This window comes from Artemia sp. Qi Xiang Cuo, chromosome 6, assembly GCF_049724085.1.
Source record: "Artemia sp. Qi Xiang Cuo chromosome 6, ASM4972408v1, whole genome shotgun sequence".
Lineage (NCBI taxonomy): Eukaryota > Metazoa > Arthropoda > Branchiopoda > Anostraca > Artemiidae > Artemia > Artemia sp. Qi Xiang Cuo.
Genome location: NC_142799.1, coordinates 54,290,971 through 54,314,321, shown reverse-complemented (window position 1 = coordinate 54,314,321; position 23,351 = coordinate 54,290,971). Strand labels below are relative to the sequence as shown.

General features: G+C 38.1%; 1 protein-coding gene across 1 annotated transcript in view; it reads left to right on the top strand.

Annotated features, from left to right (window-relative positions):
• Positions 1 to 3,458: 3,458 nt before the first annotated feature.
• The window catches only part of LOC148951382 (uncharacterized), an 83,151-nt gene continuing 63,258 nt past the window's right edge, over positions 3,459 to 23,351 (top strand). The window contains exons 1-3 of the mRNA XM_089090835.1: positions 3,459 to 3,491; positions 13,060 to 13,209; positions 21,045 to 21,264. Coding sequence (XP_088946961.1) covers positions 13,084 to 13,209; positions 21,045 to 21,264 — 346 coding nt within the window. The 5' untranslated portion in view covers positions 3,459 to 3,491; positions 13,060 to 13,083. The remainder of the gene's footprint in view (positions 3,492 to 13,059; positions 13,210 to 21,044; positions 21,265 to 23,351) is intronic.

Here is a 23,351-nt window from a genome sequence, read left to right as displayed (position 1 = left end):
ACGCTAGAAACATATCCAGAAGAAGGATAGCCTTCAAATGATGTGCTGTTTCATAAGCTTTGACAAACAATGAAAGACTTCATTTTGCCTACTTCTAGACTACCTGTGTAATAGTGAATATAAAATATAATTGAATTCTCTTACGGAACATTATTTGAAAAATCGCTAAAAAAGCATAAGATATACCCATGTCTTATCCAATAGTTTTTGAGCCAAATTAAAATACGCCATGTGTTTCTTCCAAGAGTCCTGTTCGTTAAGGGTGGGGGGTTTACGGAGCTAGGACATTCCTAGGTAAGGAAAACTTCTCAATTTAATATATATCTTACTATAACGAATCTCTTTACGAATTTTCATTTTTCTTGTTTTGACATGGAGGGTTTGAGAGGAAAGGGGAGATGGAAGGCAAAAGAGGATTTGTGCGGCCCTTTTAGATTTGTTTCAGAAAACAAAACTAGAAACATGTTCAGAAAAAGGGTAGCTTTCAAATGATGTGCTGTTTGATAAGCTTTGACAAAAAGCAAAAACCCTCAGTTGGTCTACCTCCAGACTACCTCCATAACGATAAAAATAAAATATAATTGAATATAGTCATGCGACACCTAATTTGAAAGCTCCTTACATAAAGATTTATAAATATCTTTGTTTTATACAATAGTTTTTGAACCAAAATTGAATTTGCCATGTTCTTCTTTGGAAGGTACTGATATTCAGGGGTAGGATGGTTTATGGAGCTAGGACATTCCTAGGCAAGGAAAACTTCTCCATTTAAGATGGATGTTACTATAACAAATCCTTTTACGAACTTTCATTTTTCTTGTTTTGACATGGAGGGTTTGAGAGGAAAGGGGAGATGGGAGGCAAAAGAGGATTTGTGTGGCCATGTTCAGAAGAAGGATAGCTTTCAAATGACGTGCTGTTTCATAAGCTTTGACAAAAAATGAAAGACCTCATTTGGCCTACCTCTAGACTACCTCTGTAATAGTAAAGATAAAATATAATTTAATATAGTCATGCGACACCTCATTTGAAAACTCCTGATATAAAGATTTTAAATATCCAAGTCTTATCCAATAGTTTTTGATCAAAATTTAAATTTGCCGTGTTTTTCTTTGGGAGGTACTTATATTGAGGGGTAGGATGGTTTAAGGAGCTAGGACACTCCTAGGCAAGGAAAACTTCTGCATTTAAGATGGAAGTTACTATAAAAAATCCTTTTACGAACTTTCATTTTTCTTGTTTTGACAGGGAGGGTTTGAGAGGAAAGGGGAGATGGGAGGGAAAAGAGGATTTGTGTGGCCCTTTTAGGTTTAATGTAGAAATCAATGCTAGGAAAATGTTCAGAAGAAGGGTAGCTTTCAAATGATGTGCTGTTTCATAAGGTTTGACAAAAAATGAAAGACCTCATTTGGCCTACCTCTAGACTACCTCTGTAACAGTAAAGATAAAATATAATTGAATATAGTCATGGGACCCCTCATTTGAAAGCTCGTGATATAAATATTTTAAATATCCAAGTATTATGAAAAAGTTTTATAACACAATTTAATTTTGACATGTTTTTCTTTGGGTGGTACTTAGCTTTAGGGGTGGGGGGGTTATGGAGCTAGGACATTCTTAGGCAAGGAAAACTTCTCCATTTAAGATGTATGTTACTATAACAAATCCTTCTACGAACTTTCTTTTTTCTTGTTTTGACATGGAGGGTTTGAGAGGAAAGGGGAGATGGGAGACAAAAGAGGATTTGTGTGGCCCTTTTAGGTTTAATGTAGAAAATAACGCTAGGAACATGTTCAGAAGAAGGATGGCTTTCAAATAATGTGCTGTTTGATAAGATTTTACAAAAAATGAAAGACCTAATTTGGCCTACCTCTAAACTACCTCTATAACAGTGAAGATAAATATAATTGAATACAGTCATGCGACACATCACTTGAAAGATCCTGACATAAAAATTTTAAATATCCAAGTCTTATCCAATAGTTTTTGAACCAAATTTAAATTTGCCATGTTTTTCTTTGGGAGGTACTTATATTTAGGGGTGGGGGGTTTATGGAGCTAGGACATTCCTAGGCAAGGAAAACTTCTCTATTTAAGATATATCTTACTATAACGAATCTCTACGAATTTTCATTTTTCTTGTTTTGACATGGAGGGTTTGAGAGGAAAGGGGAGATGGGAGGCAAAGAGGATTTGTGCGGCCCTTTTAGATTTGTTACATAACACGACACCAGAAACATGTACAGAAGAAGAGTAGCTTTCAAATGATATACTCTTTGATAAGCCTCGACAAAAAGCCAAAACCCTCATTTGGTCTACCTCTAGACTACCTCCATAACGATAAAAAATAAAATATAATTGAATATAGTCATGGTACACCTCATTTGAAAGCTCCTGACATAAACATTTTAAATATCTAAGTCTTATGCAATAGTTTTTGAACCAAATTTGAATTTGCCATGTTTTTCCTTGGGAGGAACTTATATTCAGGGGTAGGGTGGTTTATGGAGCTAGGACATTCCTAGGCAAGGAAAAATTCTCCATTTAAGATATTTGTTACTACAACAAATCTTTTTACGAACTTTCAGTTTTCTTGTTTTGACATGGAGGGTTTGAGAGGAAAGGGGAGATGGGAGGTAAAAGAGGATATGAGCGGCCCTTGTAGGTTTAATTTAGAAAACAATGCTAGGAACATGTTCAGAAGAAGGGTAGCTGTTAAATGATGCACTGTTAGATAAGCTTTGACAAAAAATTACAAACCTCATTTGACTTACCTCTGGATGACCTCTGTAACAGTACATATACATTATAATTGAATATAGTAATAGAAAACCTCATTTGACAACTCCTGACGTAAAGATTTTAAAGTTTTATTCAATAGTTTTTGAACCAAATTTAAATTTGTCATGTTTTTCTTTGGGAGGTACTTATATTCAGGGGTAGGGGGTTTATGGAGCTAGGACATTCCTAGGCAATGAAAACTTCTCCATTGAAGATATCTTACTATGATAAATCTCTATACGAATTTTCATTTTACTTGTTTTGACAAGGAGGGTTTGAGAGGAAAGGGGAGATGGGAGGCAAAAGAGGATTTATGGGGCCGTGTTATGCTTGATGTAGAAAAAAAAGCTTGAAAAATGTTTAGAATAAAGATATCTTTCAAATGATGTGCTGATTGATAGCTTTTTAATAAAAAATTAAGCAACAAAATTTGTTTGCCTCCACCTCAATAGGCCTAACAGTTAAAATAATATTTTTTTTTAATATAGTCATGTAACAACTCATATGAAAGCTCCTAACAAAGGAATTCCAAATAACAATGAAAAATTCTGTCAAAAAAAATATTTTAGTCGTTAATTTGAAGTTCACGCTTATATTTTACTTTTAAGTAAAATATCAAAAACACCAAAAAAATTCAAAAATTTGGTAGTTGAGAGCTGTAAGTGTCAGCAGTTTTTCTTAAGGATAATTTTTATTTTCAGAGCTATAGGGTAAGCAATTTTAGGCCAGGGAGATAAACCCGGAGATGGGAGCCAGGAGATAACTTCATCCTGGTGAATTAGGCTACTTTGGATTGGCTTATTGGATGGAAGTCCTGGACTTAGGGCAATGAGATCAGCCTCCATTCTTATTTTGGTTTAAAGCAAATTTTGTGGTTGCAGCTATTTCTGGGAATAAGATCAACAGCAATATCCAAAATTTTCTCATATCTTTTACTGTAGTGCTAATATCCGCAGAGATAGGCTAATAGGCTATTGATGATGGTCCTGACCTTTAAAAATCTGCGTGTTATATTAGTGAAACCTTACAAAATAGATCTTCCACATAAATGAAGGGTACTTTTATGTTAAATGCACTATTTTATATTGTACTAGATTTGTTACTGCTAATGAAATAAAATAGGATAAATAGGCTATATAATAGTTTAGAAACAAAGTTGGGCTATATATTTGCACATTAGGGGGATGGGGGTAAAGCATAGCATATATTAAATATTTAACCTAATCTAGGTAACTTTTCTTCCCCTAAACCCCAATAAGACAACAGTTTAAATATTGTCAATGCATTTAAAACCATGCTAAGCATTCATTACAGTATAGCAGTGTCTTGAATTAACCCATACAAAATGGGATTTCTGTCACATCTCCAGTTTGACATATATAAAAGAGTGTGTTTATCATAGAAGTACCAACTGAAGTACAGCAAAATTTTTTCCAGCTTCACAACTTTGCTCATTCCCAATTTATAAGGTTTCAAAGATATGCAAACACATTTCCTAAATTTTGAAAAAAACATTGATATGGCTGAAAATTCTGCTCTAATAAGAGGAATTGCATTTTCAGAACTAAAGCCAGAGAAACAGAAATGGATAACTAAAAATTAAAGTAAATTGTTGTCTTGTCAAAATTTCAAACAACACCTGTCACATTGGCAAATTTCTTCACCCACTAGAGGAAGAAAGAGTAGAGGTAGGTACTTCAAAATACCTTCCCAGGACATACTTTAGCCTGTAGACCCATCCCTGAAAGTTTCATTTTCCTAGCCTAACCCCTTTCCAAGATAGCCAAAAGTAGCTACAGTAGAATTTTACTGTTTTTTTATGCTCTTTTCAAATATAATAATCATTTTAGTTGGAAATGAATTTTACCTCCACCCATATATATACCAATTCAAGGTATTTATTTGCACATTAGGGGGTGTGGGTAAATTTTATTTCTGATGTAAATGAGAGGTAAGTTTAAACTTTACCCCCCCCCCCCCTAATGTGCAAATATATACCCTGAATTGGTATATATAGGGGTGCAGGTAAAATTCATTTCCAACAAAAATGATTATTATGTTTGGAAAGAGCATAAAAAAAGGCATCAAGTGGTTTGTTTACTTTATTTGTAAGTCAATAATATGAACTGCAAAAAAATTACCACAGTATGTCCCAGGAAGGTATTTTGAAGTTCCTTCCTCTGCTCCTTCTCCCTCTAGAGGGTCCTGAAATTTGCCTGCATGACAGGTCACCTATTGAAATTTTGACAAAACAACATTTTACCTTAATTTTCAGTTATCAGTTCTTTTCCTCTGGCTTTAGTTCTGAAAATGCAGTTCCTGTTACTTGAGTAGAATTTTAAGCCATATAAATGCTTTTTTGATACTTGGGCATTATATGGGCCTTTCTAAAAAGTCAATTTTGGTTAATGCTAATAAAATAAAATAAAATAGGATGAATATATAATAGTTTAGAAACAAATTTGGGCTATATATTTGCACATTAGGGGGAAGGGGGGTAAAATATAGCATATATTAAATATGTAACCTAACCTAGGTCCCTCTCCCCCCCTAAACCCGAAAAAACAACAGTTTAAATATTGTATACGCAATAAAAACCTTGCTATGCATTCCATTACTCCATAGCAGTGTCTTGAATTAACCCATCAAAAATGGTTTTTTTGTGACTGGTTCCCTTTTAAAGGCCCATATAGTGCCCAAGTACCACTTTTTTCAAAATGTAGGAAATGTATTTGCATATCTTTAAAACCTTATAAATTGGGATGGAGCAAAGTTGTGAAGCTGAAAACAATTTTGTTGTACTTTATTTAAGCAGAATATCTATTTTGCAAGATTTCACTTTCATAACACACATATTTTTTGAGGGCATCAAAGGTCAGGACCCTCTAGAGAAAGTAGGAGGTAGATTCTTCAAAATACCTTTCCAGGAAATACTTTAGTTTTTAGACCCATCCCTGAAAGTTTCAATTTTCTAACCTAACCCCTTTCCAAGATAGCCTAGCCAAAAGTAGCTAAAGTAGAATTTTACCAATTTTTTGTTTAGTTTTTTGGGTATTAACACAATTGGGTAAATTTCTAGGTGGCACTATAATTTAGCTAAGATGAAAGAAAATGTCATTTTATGCCTTTTGTATGCTCTTTTGTATTTCAATAATTGCTTCTAGGGCTAGTTGCATCAAGTTGTTCAAGAGTAATATATTCCAAAACTACTTATTTATGACAATTCAAACCTCATTTATTAGGCAACTCAAATATACAGTTTTCCTAGCATTTCAAGCTTTTCAAATGCCATCAACAAAAATAGCACTGAATTTTGCAATTTGAAACTATGCTGTTGACAATTCAGGACATATATTTGCACATTAGGGGGGTGGGTGTGGGTAAATTCCATGGTAACTTTGCAGTGGGCCATATAATTTAGCTAGGATAAAAAGGAAAACACTATTTTATGCTTTTTGCATGCTCTTTAATTATCCATATAAAATACCTTTTGGGGCCCTTTTAAGGACACCAGAAGCAATTAGCCCCAGAAGCAATTATTGAATTATGAAAGAGTATAAAAAAAAGCCATCAAATGACATTTTCATTTTCATCTTTGCTAAATTATAGTGCCACAAAAAATGGCTATTTTTTCTCTTTAGACGATTTTTGTAAAACATAATTTAAACTTTTGGTTGCTATGAGATTTGGTTACTGTTTAGTCTTTACTAGGTTGCAGCTTCTGTGCAACCAAGATGAACTGCTTGCTGTTCATGGCTGGGGAGTTGTAGTGACTCTTTCCTCTCTTTTGAGAGATCTTAGTCTCCTATTCAATCAAGTCTGAAGCTAGTATATAAAGTTCTTGGGAAGGGAGAAAACGATGGTGGGCACCTGGAAACTTCCATTGAGGTTTTATCTACAAAGGAAAAAGCAGTGAGGCAAGCCCCATCCCAAAATACCATGCCCAAGGGGGCAGCAATTGTCCAGCAACTATTGGTGCTAATTTTTTTTGGTGTAAATATAGTGGGTCTTTGTGGTCTGTGCCACAGTTTTATGGATTTTTTCACAATCATAATGACAATAACTGGAAGGCTATGGCAACTAGTGTTTGGGAACAAACAGCTGCAGGGCTTTTGCTTGTGAGGTTTATGTAGCCAGGAACATGGGCAGGAATATAGCAACTTAGTAATACCTAGTAAGAGCTACTAAAAATAGAAACAAATACATATCTGTTTCTATAATTATTTTATCCATGACAATGCACATCCTTGCTCACAGTACCCACATAACCCAAAGGAGTTGCCATAAACGGTTGTATCCTGATTTTTGTGTATGTTGTTTGCTATGTTTTGTATGTTAGTCCTCTTGCCCTCATCCCATCATTTTGCTTCAGAAAGGATGGTTGTTGCACCTTGTTTGAGATTGAGTCATGGAACGATTTTCAATCTATATATTGGAGGGATAAGTGAGCCCATTCTCCTGATGAAAAAGTAGAAACCCATGCAAAAAAGAAAATATGGTCAAGTGAATGAATAATATATGGTTTTTGGATACTTCTTTTGGGGGGGGGGGGGGTTGGACTGGCAAAGATGTGATGCATACCAGTCTTTTGGGAAACTTTCAAATATAGAGTTCTAACATGCTTATGAAATGACAAATTTTCATCCAGAATAACAACCAACTGATCAACCTGTTGTACTTCAAACCATTTGTATTGACTATTTCAACTGATCAAGTTTGCAAAAATAGTATATATTGGCATTTTTTTTTGTATTTTTATTGAGAACTAAATTTTTTGTGTACCAATCAGATACAGTTAGTAACATATTTTCAAGATTGTGGAAAATATCTGATAGGTCTTGGTGAGAAGAAACAATTTATACATCATCTGCAAACATTATAACTTAACAAAGAGGCAAAGCTTGAGGCAGATCATTTATAAAAAAGAAGAAATAATATAAGCCCAAGGACATAGGCCTGAGGTACTCCGTAATTAATAGGGAAAGTATCAGAACAAAGCTCATGGGCATTGTAGTAAGTCTGTAAATCTTTCATTTGAAATTAGGCTTGGGCTGCTTAGCAATGTGACAAATTTTTAGTATTATAGCTCTAGGCTGTTCCCTCAAAATGAGGTATGTGTGACCATTCTCTAGAGTTTTGTTTCCCTCTTCTTGGTGAATGAAATATTGATTTCCTAAATTTATTATCAAAAACCGGACCCTGAATGTCTCTGTTTACTTGAGACAATACCCTGAATAAATTAAATATGAACTGGGGCTTAATTAATAACCATCATTTTGAGTTCTTAGTATTTAGTCTCCTAACTGGAATAAAAGTCAGTTTATTTGCAAAGATGAAACTATGCTATAAAAATTAAGTCTAATCCTAATGCTGGTAGGTATGTTTCACCTAAATATCACTAGAAAAGATGTTTCACCTAGTATTGGCAATTGCCTTGCAATAGGATGAAATTGGTGAAACATTAGAAATTCATGGAACAAGGATTTTCATAGCACTGATTAGGGTTCATCATTCTATATGTGGAATACTTGATAGTTGTTGTGGAAACTGCACCTTCTGGAAAGAAGAGCAAAGTCAAATCTCGTGAAATCTCCTAGCTTTACATTACTAAAGCAAGTAAATAAATAAATTAAAACAAACAAGTGTAAAACAAAAACTGGACAAGAAAAGAAACATCAGTCAGCAGTGGTCAGAGTGATCTCAACCATGTAGAGGATCTTACCTTGGAGAGGTTGGGGAGTATGATGGTCCCAAATCTGTTAAATGAAGAGGGCTGAGCTGTGGGTTAGCAACCCCACCTGGGACCTTGAGGGCATTTATCAATGGAAATAAGATTGCAACTGAAACACCAATTTTCGATTGTGGATTGGACCCCTTTTAATCACAATTGTTGCTTGCCCAAGGACAAGATATATTAATTTAAAACAACTCCTTAAGTTTTGTTTCTGAAGTTCATACACTATGTATCAAGCTTCAAGGACTGAAAAAGTTCTTAGAACACTGCAAGACCATCATCTTGACTTTCAGGTTCTGTTGCAAGTTTGATGGCTAGGTTCTGGATCAAACAAACTGGATAAAAATGTGATTACCATCTACAGCTGATTCCAGCAAAGACATGAATTAATAGGTGTCCTAATGATGATGATACAAACTTCTCAATCTCTACCATGGTAGACCCTTTAAAAATCCTGAAAGCCTGATTCATAAGCAATCTTGCAAAAATATCAGTTGTAATATGCCCTGTCCCTAGCAATGACGCCCCTGACGAATTAAAGGATATAATTTTTTGAACACTTAATTCCACAACCGACAATATACCATGGTGTTACATAGCACGTTTTCAAGGAGACTTTAATGTGGAAATAGAGTTTGATCTATTGTTCTTTCACAGCTTCTTGATGAGCATGGCGTAGGCCATCAAAAATGGTGAACTACTGATCTGCTTTGCACTCTTCAATGGCCTTGGGATGAAAGGCACCCTATTTCCCCATTAGGATATGTACAAATATTCTTTGAAATCTGTCTATGGTCAAACCAGATATCAAATTAACCATTGTCCTATGGAGCAAACAGGGAAGAAGAAGCCTATTTGATATAAGGTAGCATACAGGAGCTGACATGGACCAAGGCAATAACACAATGGCAGCAAAAGTATGCCTTAAAACAGAGAGAAATAAAAACATCCAAAAGCCTCCTCAGATCCTGTTGTTTGAAATTGCAGGTGAAAGAATCCATTGAGCCTTTAAACTGTAGATAGAAATATATTTGAAGCCGTGTTTTCCCAGATAATTCTGATAGTGACAACGCCTAGGAAATCACAAAGCTGTGTTTCCACAGTGCTTAAAAAGCAACCATTGGATACCCCCAAGAGCTTGAAGGATCAGTGCCCCCCCCCCCTCAAACATGGGACGCTTTGCTGATATGTGATGTTTTTACTTGTGCAATCCCGTGTTTGGGGAGTGAGGGGGGGGGTCACTTGCTTGAGCTGAAGGCAGCCAAGGCAGAGGAAGAAGCAAATAGAGGTGACTCTAGAGTTGTCTATAAAAACCAATGAGATTTCTGGCAAGAGAACCTCTATTCAACATGTACCAGTAAAAAAACCCTCGCACATCCTGAGAACTGAAAAGTCTGCCATGAAGTATTTGCATTTTAAGAAGCTCTTGAACAACCTCTTTGCAGTCAACCTGCCAGAGATTGCCAACAGCACCGCCCCCTTAAACTCCAATACAGATCCGTGGTCATTTACCAAAATTACAGCAGCAACTGCAAAACTAAAAGATGGGAAGTTGTCCAGCAAATACCAAATAACTGCAGAAATGATTAAAATAACCATTCTGATTTGCCTCAAGTTCTGGACAGTATTGCTTGCAGTAATCAGGACGACAGCCAAAGCTCCTTCCAATTAGAAATGCAGTACCCTTGTGAGGATGTTCAAGAAAAGTGACATGACCCTCCCAGGCCACTGGTGAGGAATCTGCCTGCTTTCTACACCCATCAAATCACTATCAAAAATTTCACTGCAAATAATCAGCTCAAAGCTTGACAGATACCTTCACGACAAGAAACATGGCTTAATACTGATCCGTTACGGACTTCGTGTCAGAGAAGAATTACTTCAGAAGATTTAGTCTTACTAATGGAACCTTCAGTAGTTTACAGAGAGTTTGCCGGTCCGAGGTCATCTTTCCACAGCTAAAACACAGCAACTTTTTGATACTAACGTTGTACCAGTTTGCTTTCCGTAGCTAAAACCTGTTATTTAAATCAGGAACAAGAGAGATGAATGCTTGCTTTTGAAAACTGGTGACTGAAAAGAATCATCAACATCCATTGGAAGCAGATGATAACTAATTAATCTGGCCGCGACAAGATGGGCCAGCCTCTTGTAACAGATGTCATAAGAGATCGTGACTGGTGATACCATGGCCACGTACTACGTTTGGCCAATTTCCGGCTGCCCAACGCAGTGCTTCCCTGGCAACCAACAAGTTCACGCCGCAGAGGGAGACCCAGAAACACCCTACGGCGAACGTACCAGATCGATCTACGCGATCTGCACACATCAATCCAACATCTCTGGCAAGATGTATTGACATCAGCAAACTAATGGAAAGACTGGCTACTTTTTCTTGATGCCCTGGCTGCCTCTGGAAGCACAGTTTCTAAGGTCTAAGATAAGGCTTGGGAGATCACCCTGACATGATTGAATATTCAAAAACAACCCAAAAATGGTGTTCTAATGAACGAGGTAGAATTCATTTTCTCAACTTACAATTATATGAAACGAATTATATTTGATATCTACTTGAAAACTCAGGTCATATATTTCAGAAGGAATTAAAGTACTTTAATGCATTTTGAAAATTACAAGTGCAAATGGAAAAGGTAGAATCACCAGTAACTCTATCAATGGAGACCTTTTAGTAAAAACTATTACATGCTGCTTGTATTTTAAAGCTCCATATTGCAATACTTAGGCTATTATGCGTTGCACCCAATTTCGTCTTTATGCCTCTAATGTGTTCTTAAGATTTATTAGCGCTTTGCAATTGGGTGGATTTTACTATCTAGATGAATCTGACTTTTGTCTTTCAGTGTTCATCCTTTTGTAATTTATTGGCCAATTGAAAGTTATGGCGGAAACTGTTTTGACTTTGTTGGGAAACCCTATGCGTTAGACTGATGCTATTTTATATGAATATAGCCTACGGTACATATATTGAACTGAGTCAAAAGCAATTTCTTTTGTGAATAATAGATAATTCATATGATAATTATAAGTAATTTATATTTGGTTAAATATAAAATAATTCATATAAAGTTAGTTTTAGACCAGCACCCTCCCCCCACCTGGTTTACCTGCATTTTTTTTTTTTTTGTTGCATACGAGTCCTAACGTCAGTTACTCACACGCCCGTTCACCTGTGTTTTTATTTTAAACTGTGCCAAGTTGGTAAGAGCTATCGTAGATTTTGATGTGGAACATCACGGCTTTTAAAGTAATTTAGAAGTTAAATGGAAGACCTTGCAATCTCGGCCTCAAAGGTAATTTTTGGTAGTTTAGCCCTCAACCCTTAATAAAATCTTAGGGGTATACCTTTTTCAAGAATGATTTTGTTTTCTGACGCACTGTTATAAAAACGTCAAACTGAATGCCAAGACCAGGTGAGGTGTTGAGATTGTGATAGCCCCTTAATAGTTTAGGACTGTCAGTGCCAATTTTATAACACCCCTCCCATTATTGGATAAAATATTATCGTGTGGTGATGCATTTGTCCATAAAAAATATATTACGTTCATACAAAGTGAACGGTTGTTATTCTGTAATATTAACGACTTAGCAGTTTCTTATAGCTTCGGAATAGCCGTTTGTCGATAGTCTTTGGATCCTTTTATTGGGGGGGGGGCACGGTGCCTAAAATCTCCGAAGGATATTTATAGGCCCAGTTTCCAAACATTCCGTGAGAGGTCCATGAGATAAACATGGAGAAAGGACCCCTTGGGATAGGATTAACCAGTGCATTATATTTGTTCAACCCATGTTTTTATTATGAGTAAACTCTGAATAAACCCGAAGTATCTCTCCCTTTTTTTAAGTATCACCGCCTACTCCATGAAAAAAGATTTTATTCTGTATCCAAGCCTGCCTTATCTCTCTACCTTTGGACGAATATGTGCAATATGGTTACTGAGGGTATGGCAGCTCCCCTTTTATCGTGGAGGAAGTTTTAATAGAAAACGTCAGTCGGAGCATTGTAGAAAAAGTTGGTCCTAAGCGTAAAGAAGCTTTTTACCTCATCTAAATATCACCATTTTCTAGTTAGCTAGCACGTTGGTACGCAAGTTTGCGAGCAATCATCCAAACGACGGAAGTTCAGAGGATCCTGATCCACGGAAATGTTGCGGGGTATATTCCACAATCTTTGGGGAGAGGTTTTTTTTTATAAAAAACACTAAATAAGGTAATTTTCAACATCTTAAGGGAGCACAATTACCACCCCCATCAAAAAAATCGTTGACACTACTTGAATTTTAAGTTGTGTTCACTAGTTGACCACGTCCCTCCATCTGAAATGGAATGGACCCCTCTCAAAATAATCCTGGATGTCTGTTTTCTGATAGATTCCAGTTTTGCTTGGGCTGTTTCATGACGTCGTGTCTCAACCTCAGTTTTTCCAAATGAGATCTTTGTCATTTACATGCTTGGTTCTACTTGACTCATTGCTGCTCAAACATCCGTTCAGATTTTACATAATAATAATTCCTTTAGTTTTCCAGGTCCTGAACACAACACTGTAAACTATGCATAATTTTCAAGAAGAAATCGATCAAGATAACGTATATCCCACATCCAAATTGGTCAACAACCCTAAGGGGGCTATTGCAAGAAGGCTGACTAAGAGAAAGTACTATCAACGCTTTTCTGTTGTAAGTATTTAATCAATTACGGCTCAGATCATCGTAAATGTTACTGAATTATGTTTCAAATCAAGTTATTAAAATTAAAAGACAATGCTTACTGTAAACTGGCATGATCTTACCTGTGACTCTTTATATAAAGGGGTTAGGTGCTCCCGTCGATGTACAATTTCAATGAAGTTTGTTTCCAGATTTGCCGAGCCTATTAGCACATTAAAATCGTCTTTATTGATACACCTGGGCTGAAAGTGTAAATAGGCTATTGAGGCTACAACACATGCATATAGTCTCAGGTTCAGAATAGATTCATAAAGAAAACAAATGCTACCTCTTAACGAACCATGGTTGTCAGTTATGTTTCGCTCCACTTAAGTATATCCATTGTTTATCATTCAACTGTGTATTAGACTTAAACTGCTTTGAAAATTTCCGAAGGGTATTTTTGAACTATGTCCTTGTGAATAATTTGCTCATCTTAAGTAAAATTCAAATTTTAAATAAGGAGCATTGGTGTCTTGAATTTGCGTTAAAGAACCCTTATATATTGCCCATTATTTGAGGCATGAGGTCAATTCATGGTAATGGTTAATTTAGAATAACGGTAGTAGAATGTGCCGTCTGGATTACGTGGCTGCTGTGTACCAAGGTCACCTTTGGGTGCGAACGTACGGCTACATACTTTTTTTTCCTTATCCACAGGGAAAAGCCCATTGGATCGCAATTGAATTTAGCAAATATTAGCAGCTGGGATTTTGATTGCGGCTTTAGAGGGTTCGAGTTAAATTTTTAACTTTAAATTTTTAAATTTGACTGACACTATCTCTTGTTGTGATCTCTGATGTGACCCATTTGTGACTGTTTCGTGACGCTTCACGGTACCTTGATACCAGAGGTTTAATTTAAGCTTTATTTGCCGTAAACCAGTACATTCAATAATAAATTATGTTTCATCATGACAGAAAAAAGAATACCGTTAGGAGAAGGTGTCTTCTGGATTGCGTGGCTACTATGTACCAAACTCACCCCCTAAGGCACTCTTGGTGGTCAATGAACTCTGAATAGACTTGTATACTAGTTGCGTAAAATGAACCGGACTGTTCTATTATGTGGAACAAAATTGCTGTCTAAACATTTCGATTGGATGTGTTTGGAAAATTTATGGCCTTGGAAAAAGGGATTTTTACCCTCCAATCTCTTTTTACTCTTAAAAAGGGCAGTACAACTTTTAATCTTTAGTCGTATTAGCTTTTTTTAAAGTTTCATTGATATTTCTAGCTATTGTAGACTGGCGCTGTCTATGATATTGCTTATATACCCTTTTGAAAACCTGAATGCATATAGTTTTTAGTTTAATTGAATCTCCTCCTAAATGTTTCATATAAGTTTCACCTTAATAACCTTAGCGTCATTAGTTACAGTAACTGTAGTGGTAGTATTAATAGTATATGCATTGCCTTTTGTTGATTTGAACATCATTCTCATCAAATCCTGGAAGTTTCAACTTAATAGAATTAGCCACTGCTATGACATTGCTGATATATCCTCTTGATAACCAGTATATTTATATACTTTTGTGATGTTCATTTGAATGCTCTTAGCTTAATAAGTAGTTGAAGTAGCAGCAGTAGTAGTACTAGTAAATGCAGTAACAGTAGTAGCATTAGTAGTAGCATGTACATATTGTCTTTTGGTCATTTGATCTTCCCCTTTGAGTATTTTCTGAAAGTTCCAACTCAATACTCAAATCCATTCTTGAGATACGCTCTTTTCACAATGTGCATGCACATAGTGTTTTTTGTTAGTTCAAATTTTTCCTGAATATTTAGATGTAGTACTGTGGTTGTAGTAGTAGTAGTGGAAGTAGTAGTAGCGGTGATAGTTCTAGTAGTAATAGTACCTTACAAATATAACGTTCTTGGTAAATTGATCATCTCCCTTATCACTTCCTGAAAGTTCCTGAGTTACGCCCTTTTGGCAGCCTCTATACACATAACGTGTTTTTATTTAATTCAACACTCCCCTCAACCTTCTGTGAATGACTCAACTGAATGCCCTTTGTCTTTTTAGAAAGTAAAGGTCGAACATACATACGTTTCTCAATAACATGTATTATTTGTAAACAGTGTACGAGTTACCTAGGTTACAGTCCGTGTTCTGGGGGTGGTGAGAAGATTGACATTCCTAAAGGTATAATTACAGGATCTTTCAACAATATTGAAGAAAGTAGATGTCTCAAAATCTAGATTGGATGTTTGTTTTGGAAAATAATGGTCGTAGGGGGGGGGGGGGTGGCTGCCCCAATTCACTTTTGGCTCTTCAAAAGAGCACTATATCTTCCAATTTCCAATCAAATGTGTTCTATCCAAAGTTTATAAAACAACCCATTCCATAAAAACCCTATATGCCTTTGGGGCATAACTTAGAACCCTTGTCCTCAGGTTCTGAGGGACTATTTCAACTCCGAACGCCAATTTATCTGATCTTTTGATTATTCTGGACAAAATGGCTATCTCAAGAATTTTTATTGGGGAATTTTTTTTGGGACAAAATGACGTGTGGTTAAGCTATTTGTCCTTCCATCTCTTTTGACTCTTAAAGAGGACACTAGGATTTCTGATTTCCAATTGAATGAGCCAAATCCGAAGTTTATACGGCCACCCTCTCCGTAAAACCTTTAAATTTTAACAATGGTAACTAATATAAATTATAGCCCTTGTTCTGAGGGTTTGGAGGGGGATATCATCCTTAAAGACATAATTACTGGACATTTCAAATTTGCTTAACAAAATGGCTATCTCAAAATTTTGATTGGATGTGTTTGATGAAATGATGGTCGTGGGAGGAGGGGGCTGGTTGCCCTCATTTCACTTTTTACTCTTCAAAAGAGCACTATAACTTCCATTTTCCAATCAAATGTGTCCTATCCAAAGTTTATACAACCATCCATATCATAAAAACCCTATATGCCTTTGGGGCATAACTTAGAACCCTTGTCCCCAGGTTCTGAGGGGCTATTTCAACTCCGAACGCCAATTTATATGATCTTTTGATTATTTTGGACAAAATGGCTATCTCAAGAATATCTATCGGATGCATTTGGGGAAGAAAGGCGCTGGGTGGGACTAGTTGCCCTTCTATCACTTTTTACTCTTAAAAAAGACACTAGTATTTCTGATTTCCGTTTGAATGAGCCAAATCCGAAGCTTATACAACCACTTACTTACTTACTTGACTTAAGGCTCCTGCCGAGGGTTCGGCGTAGAGAACGATGAGACTAGGCGCTTCCAGTTTGACCTATCGCTTGCCAGGATCGCAGCTTCTTCCACCAAGATGTGGGCTTGGGTGAGGAATTCATCGGCTTTGTCTTTTTCCACCTAGTGGGTGGGCGTGCTCTGGGTCGTTTCTATCTGTGTAGGGTGGGGTCGAAGTCAAATGCGACCCGTGCTGGGGCGTCGCGTGGCATGCGAAAGAGGTGGCCGTACCACCGAACAGTACGCTGGGCGAGTTGCGTTGAGAAAGGAGCTTGAGCCGTACATGATAGGAGAGTCTGGTTGCTAACGAGGTCAGTCCAGTGAAGTCTTTCGATTCTTCGGAGATGTTTCGTCTGAGCGACATCGACGGCGCTGAGGATAAATTTGGCAGCTGGCCACGTCTCCGCTCCATACAGCAGGACGGTGCTGACTGAACGCATTGTAGATGCGCATTTTGGAAAAGCGCCTTATGTTTGGCTTTCGCCAGATGCTACTAAGCCTCCCAACAAGTGCTGAAGCTTTGGCAATTCGAGATGTAAGCTCTTTTGTGATCAAGCCATCATTCGACAGAATAGATCCCAGGTAAGTGAAGTCTTCAACCACATCTAATTGGTTGCTTCCGATGTTGACTTCCTTTACAGTAGAACGGGACGTGGGGGGCTCAAGGAGCATAACTTTGGTTTTCTGCCAGTTGATCTTCAGTCCAACTTTCGAGGCTTCTTCATAGAGCACCTGGAGAGCTTTGGTCATCTTATCGACGGTGCTCGCAACTAACGCTATGTCGTCGGCGAAGTCAGCATCAGAGAATACCCGGTCTCCGAACTGAAGACCGAATTGAAGGCGATTCATCGTGCTGGCCATAACATGGTCTATGACGCAGTTGAAAAGCTCGGGAGTGGCGGCACAACCTTGGCGGACGCCAGTCTTCACCGGGAATGTGGGACTGCGTCTTCCATTGACCTGCACGCAGCTTTCCGTATCCTCATACAGATTTTCAAAGAGTGAGCAATATTTCTTGAGTAGACCCGTAGTTCTTAGTATCAGCCAAAGTGAACGGCGATCAACAGAATCGAAGGCAGACTTCAAGTCCACGAATGGGATGTACGTTTTTTGGTGGAACTCCTGCGTCTTCTCGATCAACTGGCGCATAGTAAACATTTGATCCGTCGTCGACCTGCCGGGGATGAATCCGGCTTGCTGGACTCTTCTCTTTCTACACAAAAAGGTGGAACACCTGTCCAGGAGTGACATGGCGAAGAGTTTACCAGGAACGGAGAGAAGCGTGATCCCACGATAGTTAGAGCAGATTTGACGGCTGATCTTACGTTTCCAGAGCGGCAATATGATGCCAGCACGCCAGTCTTTCGGTATGCTTTCCGTCGTCCATACAGCTGAGAAGATTATCTGGAGCCACAGAATTATCGCTGCACCCCCGTACTTGAGGAGTTCTGCAGAAATACCACAGACGCCGGGGGCTCGATTATTATTTAACCGTTTTACAGCATTTTGGATCTCAAAGGTGGTAAACGGTTGCGATACGAGGTAGGAAGTAGCCTCGGGTATGGTCATTGCTGCTTGAATCAGATCAGGGTCGGGATGAGCAACTGCCTCGGCATTCAGAAGCGTTGAGAAGAGACTGCTCCAGGCAGAGAGTTGGCCTGCATCGTCATCCGGCATGCTTCCGTCAGCAGAAGAAACACGGCTCACGGTGGAAGTCTTCCCTTCCGTCAGCTCGCGGAGTTGTTTGTAGAGGGAGCAGGTGTCTCCTTTTCTCGAGGCATCTTCAAGATCGCTGGCTTTCTTGTCGACGAAGGTCTTCCTGTCACTGTGCAGTAGGCTATAGCGCAGGCCATTGAGTCGTCTGTACTCTGGCATATTCTTTGCTAAACGGGCCTTCCGGCGCAGCTCGATTACAGACAGAGTCTCCTGGGATATCCAGGGTTTATTCTTGTGTCTGCTGCGGCCAATGGTACTGCCAGCAGAATCGAGTATATTATCTTTGAAAGGCTTCCAGGCTACTTCAGGGTCGTCCAGAACTTGGAGGCAGCTAAGCCGGTTAGAGATATCGAGAGCATACTTCTGTTGCATCTGAGATGTAGCCAGACTACTCAGATCGAGCTTGGGAGGCCGTCTTTCTTGTCCTTTTGCTCTCAGGCGTAGCCTGAGTGTGGCGACTACGATCCTATGGTCTCTGTTTCCAAGCTCGGCCGACCTGTAAGTCCGGCAATTTGTTATCGATGAGCGCCAGTGACCCGAGATCATAACATAATCGATCATCTTCTTTGTCTGGCCGTCATTACTATACCAAGTGTATTTGTGTATATCTCGTCTCTGAAAGAGCGTTTTTGAAAAAACCAAATTATGCATAGTGCAGAGCTGGAGGAGTCGTTGTCCGTTGTCATTAAGTGAATCTGGAGTCACAGGGCCGAGAACACTTCTCCACATGCCCTCCCTGTCATTTACCGTCGCGTTAAGGTCTCCCAGAAGAGTGACGATGTCGTGGGGTGGGACTCTAGACAGGGTCGCTGAGAGCTCCACATAGAACTGATCCTTCACTTCCGCAGGACTAGGATTGGTGGGAGCATAGCATACAATAATTGTCCACTTTCCATGCTTGTGCTGGAGCTGAGCCATCAATATTCTATCTGAAATTTGTTTATAGGAGAGAAGGCATCTCTTGGCTCTAGCGTTCAGCGCGAGGCCTACGCCATTTGTCTTGCTTTTTGGGTCGCCAGACCAGATCAGGGGATATCCTTCACCAATATCCTCGGACTCTCTTCCGACAAGGCGGGTTTCCGTTAGGCCAGCCACAGCTATATTGAAGCGTTTTAGCTCATAGGCAAGCATTGATTTAGCTCCAGGAAAGTTGAATGTGAGTACGTTCCAGGTGGCGAGTCGTATTCCACCCTCGTCAATAAGGTTCATTCGACAGTCTGAAATCGGTCCAGGGACATGCTGGGGTCGTGGAAGGTAAAGGGGGGGTAGGTCATCCGAGGCAGTATCATAGTTTTTCGTTGCGGTAAAGTTTTTGGGTGGAGGGTTGCAGGTCCAACCGACCCTAGGCCTGAGATGTAATTAGAGCAAGGACTTGCCTAGATACTGAAAGTCCTGTGGTGGGCTCCACCCACCTCATAAGGTTGAGGCTGCCCATTAACATGGAGTGTTTAGTTAGGGAAAACCCCATATCCAGAGGCACGTGGTCAGCAGACATAGTCTGCCTCATTCCGGACGAACTCCATCCTGAGGGCTGTCCTGAGGCTTTGCCCTGAGGGCTGTAGGGGTGTCATCATCAAAAGCATAATTACTGGATATTTTCAAATTTGCTTAACAAAATGGCTATCTCAAAGTTCTGACTTGATTTGCTTGGGGAAATGATGGGTGGGTTTGTCGTCCAGTCACTTTCGACTTTTAAAAAGGGCACTAGAACTTTCAATTTTCCAACCCAGCGAGCTCCCTCCGAAGTTTATGCGACCACCCTATCCATAAAAAACCTTATATGCTCCCGGGGCTTATCTTACAACCCTTACCTTGAGGACTCTGGGGGGGGGGGGGAGGTTGATCTTCAAAACATAACTAATGGACCTTTCAACCACGCTGAAAAATGGCTATCTCAACATTTTGATTGGAAATATTTGAGGAAATACTGGGCGTGGAGGGGGCTGGTTGCCTTCCAATCACTTTCGAGTATTAGAAAGGATAATAGGGTAACTTCTGATTACCAATCAAAAGAGCCCCCTCTGAGGTTTATACGGCCACCCTTTCTGTAAAAAAAAAACCTTATATGCCCCCAAGGCATAACTTACAAGCTTTGCCCTGAGGGCTGTGGGGGGGGGGGTGTCATCCTGAAAGACATAATTTACGGATCTTTCAACTGCGCTGAATAAAATGGCTATCGCAAAATTTTAATTGGATGTGTTTGGGGAAATGATAGGCGTGGGGGTCTGGTTGTCCTCCAATCACTTTCGACTAATAAAAAAGGCACTTACCCTTTCGATTTTTTATCGAATGAGCCCCTTTCAAAGTTTCTACGACAGCTCTTTCTATGCGAGTTGATCTAAAAAAACAAAACATTTTAATGATAATAAATAAATAATGCATTGTGCACACATTGCTCTTTACTTCGGCAGCGCTATTGCGCTGCCTATGGAATGAACTAAATCTGTTTTAAAGAAAACATATTTTTCATATTTTCGCACGTTTTCAACTTGTTTCTTAATCTAAAACTAAATTCAAAGCGAATTTTAAAAATACAGCTATTAGATGCATAAAGCTGAAACTTAGCCATTGGACGATGGTTAAATTCTTATATTGAAGCCTTAGGGGCGCAGAAAAATAGCATAGGCATAGAAGTGCATACCAAAAAAATCCCTATGAAATATAGTGTTAAGGATTCCTGATGTGCCCCACGCCTACGTTGTAATAACATCTGAAATATTAGCTTAGAAATTATGTATGTATCAGAAGCTACTGTTTTAGCAGTTTTTATGTCCAACATGAAATTCCTTAAACTGGTTGTTTCCTTCTAAATAAACCTTTTGCTTCATTATCCCCCTAGATACTGAGTGTTGTTGAAATATTTTTCTTTGCGCTTAGGGTGAAAAATATGGTGACCCACGTCTGGATGACATGATTTATCATACTGGCAAAGGTCTATTGTACCCAATTTTTTCATATTTAGAAAAAGAACAGGAAATCGCTTGCAATATTTGTAACACGTTTGTCTCTGGAGCAACTCCTCTGTACGCGCATCTATATGGAAAAAAACATCGCAAAGCCTTAATGGGAGGGACTAAAGTTGAATCCAATTTGAAAGGTAAGTACAATGCGAGTATAAGTAATTTCTTTAACACCGCTTATTTTCCATTACAACTGAGATGAAAACCTATTAATAACGGATAACACTTTTTTAATAAAACATTGAATAATCGAAACAAAATTTTTAATACAAAAATAATAATAAAAGTCCAAATATTTTGGCTGCATATCTGAATGCCTTTCTCATTGGAACAACAGGCAAATAAAAAAAGGACTAGCCTGAATAAACCATATAAAGAAAAACAAGAAACACTATACAAAAAAAAGAAGAAAGCATAATCCAATGGAGAAGAAACCAATGCACAAAGAAGAACGTAACAAAGCATGATATCTGCTATATGTATATTGCACTGTCCCATTTTTCTTCCGATAATGAATTCTATCAAGTGGAAACAATCTTTTTATTTAAAAAGTATTACGTTTAGCTAAGGAACTATTCGTTCGCGGTTGGCGAGGGAGGAAGTCATAAAGAAAGATTCAAAGGAAATTGGAACTTCCTGGGAGGGTGTAAAAAGGGAGGCTTTGAATAGATTGGGATGGAGGATGAGCGCGCGTAGCTGTGTTGGCTTCATGCGGCTTGGTTCTGCGGTGAGTTGTTAGTAGTAGTTGTAGTAGTAAGGAACTATTATTCTTGAAAAAATACATAAATCTTTTGGATTGCTAATCTAGCACAAGCTCGTTGACTTCTTTCAAAATTCATTTTAACTTGCCCTTTTAGGTTCAAGCTTGTATGAGCCTTATTATGCAAAACTTCTTGATGTTCTTTACTATTTAAGTATATATGGTTATAACCTGTTTTTTAATTAAACTATTATAAGTTGGATATAATGGATATTCTCTGTGTCTCTATCTACTCTAATTCCCTCATGAATATTTTTTTTTAGTTTAAATAATTTATATAAAACTTAATGATAGCTCAACAGAATTATCGATTATCTTTGTTTCTTCAAACATTATATAGTGCAGAAGATCAAACAGATGTCCCGCAATTGGCGATTTGAAAGTTTCTTCCTTAAAGTATAATAAACAACCAGAAAATTTTGACTCAGCAGTTGAATGTTGTACTGATGGTCTTGTCAATTATCATATTAAGTTCAAGCTATCATATGAAACTGTATGACCTTTACCGAGGCAGAATTATGGTATTATTAATACTTCCGCTTAAAGATTCATCTAAACTTGCTTTAAAACTACAAGAATTTTCTGTTTTAATATGTTTTGAAAAAAAAAATTCAGTGTATTTATAAAAGTAATTTTATGGAAATTATGTATGTATAAAATTTCGTATACGTATTTATAAAAAATATTATAAAAACAATACAAAGCAAGTATCAAAAATACAATTTCGCTGAGACGTGAAGCTGAATCTCAGCTATCGAATGATAGCAAAGTACAGGAAACTGAAAGTATAATAAAAAACAGAAACGTCCGAGTCAGCAGTTGCGAAATATCTACCCTGCAAATCATTGCAAATACCGTGCACCTTTCGCCCAAACTTATTACTACTGCTAACAACTCACAGAAGCACCGAGCCACCTGAGGCCAACACAGCTATGCATGCTCCTCCTCCATTCTAATCTTTTAAAATCCTCCCTCTTTACACGGTCGCAAGAAGCTCTAATTTCCCTTTAAATCTTCCTTGCGACCTCCTCTCCCCCTTTTCGGGAACTATTTTCGGGAAGCTTTTTTTAAATCAATTTAGCCGTTATATACAGCCGTTGAGCTGAAATTTAGGTGGAGCAACTACTTTCTGGGTTCGACTTGGGTTTGAGGAAGAATTAGCTATGCTGACGCACTTGTTTCAGTAGCAAACATACTTGTTGACGCAGAATGAGTGAGAGGGAGCTTAGCTCTTGCTGGTCATAATGTTAGACATCAGTTTGATTTGCTTATACACTCTGCAATGCAATGAACCCATATATATGTAATGAACCGTCTTCGTGATCATGATCATTCATCCGTCTTCAACCGTCTTCATGATCATTCATCCAAATAATGCTACTGCCAAATAAATATATCTCTCTCATTCCTCAGAGGAAGCTGTTTGAAAAAATGGTGCTGTCTTAAAAGGTGCCGGACAACGTG